Consider the following 5,000-nt stretch of genomic DNA (forward strand, 5'->3'; position numbering starts at 1 on the left):
GGGTTAGTTGTGGACTACAAATCATCGTGAAGTAACTTTCTACAAATATTAATATTCATCCTAAGTACGCGAAAACTACAGAGCCATGGGTTACTACAAGTGGTCATTCTTCAACTCATGCCCTGGCTAAGAAAAGAGGTTAGTATCTAAACGAATCTCTATTTATAGCTGAACTCACGAAAGAAAAGGTCTCGTTCTGTGAAATATAAGATTGTGGAGGTGATGAAGGAGAGACTGGGAGGTCTGGAGTACTATATGCTTTCAAAAGGTGAATATTTGCAATTATAACGGATGTACAAGAAACGGTGGAGTCACTAGATAAGTCGTGTTTCTCTCTTTGTAGAATTATGCTGAGAGAGAGAGAGAGAGAGAGAGAGAGAGAGAGAGAGAGAGAGAGAGAGAGAGAGAGAGAGAGAGAGAGTCAAGCTCAGTGCTGTATATATGGAATCAAAACCCTTATGTAACTCTAACAAAATCTTTACAAGACAGGCAATCTTGGACTGCATCTGTATAAGACATTTTCTTGCATTTTTGTATGCTATATTAAATCTTATGATATTGATGCGTTAAGTACCAACCAAATTGAAAATAATAATAATAAAAAAAACTGTTCCTTAAACTATACAAAATTGTCTTCAATTATGCTTTGTCCCTTGATGAAGATCTATTAGTTTAATAGAAGATCTCTGTCAAAGAGGGCAAATAGTCGGATATCGGCAGCTATATTGTAGATGTCTTTCTTCTTGGCATTCTGTTGTAACAATCAAGATCACTGGCTCTGCCTCTCCTGGTAGGATGCAGTGATCCTGCCAGGACTGGAAGCACTCCTGGAAGAGAACCTCTCTCCAGAGTGGGTGTCACAAAGATGGCCTTTCACCCTGGGGGAGGGTAACCAGGGTACCAAGGGCTTACCCGAAGTAGATGGACACATTTTGGGGCCTACTGATTCATGGCAAGAGGCAAAGGAATTATTTGTCCCTGATAATACACACATAAGTAATAAAAGGAAACTATAATGAATTCACATCAGCTGTGCATCTAGTGCCCAGCCCTGTCCCTTACGACCATCCTGATTGGCTGTTGATCAGCCAACCACAAGGCTTGGAAAGCTGCAAACTCGTCAGTGTCTCTCGAAACGTCATACAGTGAGCATCCCCGCTGGCACCTCTCCTGACAGACATCTTTCAAAAGTTATAACTTTCATTACATCTCAGTTTTACCTGAAGAAAAGGAGCGTTTTCCAATTTCACCACTAAACATCGTCAAGCCAATGATTTAAGGATTTTAATGGTATATGAATCATGTACTTCAGTAAGCTTAATGCTGAAATATGTATGGTGAAATAAACACGAAATTTTCAAAATAAATTATATTCCTTCATTCCTTACATGACGTCGTAGCGCATTCATCATTTACCGTCTTGTGTTTCATATAGTATTGTAGCTTAAATGCCATGGATAAAAAGGAATAATGAGAGCGATAAAGGAGAAAATGAAAAATGATTTAAGTGAGAAAAAAAAAGCAATGGGATGAATGAATTTCTTTTATGAGGTATCAATATCTAAGTAATGATATTTTTTTTTTTTTCGAGACTTCCTGAACTTTTACATCTATCAATATTGATAAGTAGGGCACGATAATTATGTTGGTAATTCTATATCCTCGGCCATTTTCAGTCCGTTCTTTCATGAAATGCTAAAACTCATTTCGAAAAATTCTTTGTGAAAGTTTGAACATGGTTTTTAAATACGTCCTTATCGGTCAATAATGTTTGAATAACTGGATTCGTTTCCTTTTAAGTCGTTCTTGTTCTGTATCTGAGAATATCATTTTATTCTGCTGTGCAAAGCAGAATAGTCCCCCGTTATATACTTCTTGAAACGATCATGCTATGAAATGTATATCAAAGTAACAATGATGATAATCGTCTATCGAAAAAATGCATTATTAAGCATGCAAGCACAAATGCCATTGGAAATGACTGACAGAAGAGCGTCTGTATAATCTTATACATTTCCAGCACATAATTGCTTAGGTTTCTGAATTTAGTCTCGTTCTTTTCGATGAATGTTATTAAAAACTTTTACATATTAACAATATGGCTCATTATTCTTGAAGGATATTATACATGTAAACAAATACGCATCATGTTTATGTTTATTTTCGTATAATTTCCAACTGAAATCTAGAAAGAAATTGTGCAATTGCTTACCGTAGATACTTGTCCTGAGACTTTTACCTCCATGAACAGGAACTACAGGGATGTCAGAATTACCAATCCCTGTTGTGCTTTTAAAGTTGATTTAGTAATAAATATAGATTTGTTTTGTAATAAATATATATTCCTTGAGTAATAAATATAAATGAATTTAGAAATAAATATACATTAATGATATTATTCTATGCTCAGAACTGCAATATTCATGTCCGAAATGTGATGCTGAGTTTCATTCTGTTGGTATGATTGGTTCTTCATAACGTCTATGATGGGCGACGTAATTTTTGGTATGGGCAAGGATGTTACACAAATTAGTATTTAGCATCTTTATTTATGACGAATTTTATCTTTTTTCTCTTATAATAATTATTCATTTCAAGTGAAAGTTAAATTTCGATATATCAACAGAATTTTCATTTTCGATATTGGGATAAAGATCGTAGTAAGATTAGTCTAACTAGTTTCCTCACCCATCTTTGAAAATGCAGTTGTCCACAAGAGCTGATTTTCTTAGGTGGCCAATAGATGGCGTTGGCGACTTGCTTATAGTTTAAAATCCTCCAAATTGTTCTGTGGAGAAGGGACGGCAAAGTGTCCACGTGTCCTTAGCGTAGACGTGGAATTAAAGATGAAATTAAAATACGATTTCATTTATTGATCATTTTGATGCTATTTCATAACATAAATAGCGGAAATTCCCATTTATCGTAGGTTTAATTAGGAGGCTGAAACTGAACTCAAACTGAAGCATAATTCAATCTTTGAACACATGATAACTTCCTATAATCACATGACCAATAAAGTTTAGTTTCATTTATATGAAACTAAGTCGAGACTATTGGACAAATACTCTAAGTAGAACTGAATCATTAAATTACAGAGAAAGTCATGGACAGGTCATGCTATTATTTGATTCCAGAATGACTTTCACAGAAGGCTATTATAAGGGACAATGAATATCCACACTCATTGCAATGTCCCAGATGAAGCTGCAGGGTGCAATATGCTAATAATAGGTGCAATATTTAATGTTGCAAGCAGTGGAAAATTCATCATAGTAGCAAGGTTATATATAGCCTCAGGAACTGTGCAGGGAACAAAAAAGTCTTTCCTTCAAACACGATAAAATGGCGTTTATTGGATTTCTAATCATGGATGCGTGCAGTTACAATATTTTGTCATTTGCTGTCAATACGAGAATGTAGTAAACAAGTGAATATTCGTCCACATAACTGAGACTGTTCCATGATTTTTTTTTTCTGGGAGCAAACCTGCTTTCTTTTGAAATTGGATAAAATGATATTACTGCTAATTACAAGTATAAGAATGATATTAGAAATGTTATTTCTGCAGATACTGACAGTACAACTCGTACCACTTAAAAAGTTCCCTTTCTGCATATCCAGTATTAATACGAAATAGTACTTAGTTCTTCATTCTCGAAAGCCTTTTCGTACTCGCAATCAAACGGTCGAATGACCATCACACTCTCGTGCCAATTTTATATTATAAAATGTGTTGAATTTGGTTTTAGTGAAAAGTAGTTGGAAGAGTAAGCTCGTGAGCCTCAATGGCGTAAAGGACGGGCAGGAGGTATAATTGTTCAAGACCTGCTTGAAGCAACGATGGAAAATAGTAGGGTGTTTTCACTAGAGATGAAAAGCTCAGATGGTAACTGGAGTAGCTCACAAAGAGGTGAATGAAACAAATAATAAACTAAAGTTAAAGATGCTGAAGTGGAAGGCTGGGCTAAGGCGCATGCAAAGCTCGTACCAAGATCAACAGGGCAGCGGAAACTTCTTGTAGATTTTGACTCATGGAAAGGAGTATTAAACAATAAGGAATGGGCACTGAAATGAGAAGTTTAGAGAAGAAAGAATAAAGATTGCCTAAAGTTCCAGAATTAGAGCTAAGGTTTTATCAGGTATATGCGAAAAAGCATAAGGAAATCAGCATGAAAGTAAGAGCGAAAAAGAGATATTTGGTAAAAAGATGGTTCATCCTTAGATCATCAAGCTGTAGGTTAAACAGCAATGGTTACTGACTTGACTTTCCCCGCAAACATCCATCCCCTATCAGAGCAGTTGGCTCATAAGCACTGACTACAGTCCTGTCCCGCTTCAGAATGGATTGGTAAAGTACCCAACCCACCACTTTCCAATGTTCCCAACTCACCGTTTTCTATAACACTGACAGTGACGTGGTCAGCTGGAACATGGGGGACGTTACAGGCGTAGGACCCGGCGTCGCTCTTGTCCAGCATCCGGACTTCGATCTCAGACTCCACAGTCGCTATTCCCCACGATTCGCGCACGTCGACCTGGGAGTGAAGAGGGTTGCTGGTGGAGAGGTATTTCATGGAATGTTTGAATGTGAATGTTGTCTACAAGACTTTCACTGCAGGAAGTTTTACTGGGATGTGAAAAACTAGTCAGTTTTCATATGACTTTGCCTCTGACTGGTGAAGAAATGATAATTGTATAAATAATAAAACTTTCTGTAAGGTAAGTTCTATCATGTTGATATTAGGTTTTTAAGAGAGAAAGCAATAAAATATATTAAATTGTGAAAGATTGCTTGTTTTCTCAATACTTTGTGTCTAACTGGTGAAGAAATTATCGCGGTATAAAATAGAACAATTAGGAAACAATTAAGGAAAAGCCATAAGTGAACAGTAATCATCTAATGCTCATGACAGAACAGTGAGACTATGACAAGATAGACGAATCTGAGAGTGAACTGATGCTCAAGAGTAAGGGGCCAGAAACGCAGTAACTGAAAG

The 5,000-nt window shown here is 36.4% G+C and overlaps 1 protein-coding gene across 3 annotated transcripts in view; it reads right to left on the minus strand.

Moving 5' to 3' along the window:
- Positions 1-5,000, minus strand: part of LOC135210818 (uncharacterized) — a 166,361-nt gene that overhangs the window by 1,575 nt on the left and 159,786 nt on the right. For all 3 annotated transcript variants that reach the window (XM_064243685.1, XM_064243684.1, XM_064243683.1), the window contains exon 8: positions 4,394-4,538. In XM_064243685.1, coding sequence (XP_064099755.1) covers positions 4,394-4,538 — 145 coding nt within the window. The remainder of the gene's footprint in view (positions 1-4,393; positions 4,539-5,000) is intronic.

This window comes from Macrobrachium nipponense, chromosome 4, assembly GCF_015104395.2.
Source record: "Macrobrachium nipponense isolate FS-2020 chromosome 4, ASM1510439v2, whole genome shotgun sequence".
Lineage (NCBI taxonomy): Eukaryota > Metazoa > Arthropoda > Malacostraca > Decapoda > Palaemonidae > Macrobrachium > Macrobrachium nipponense.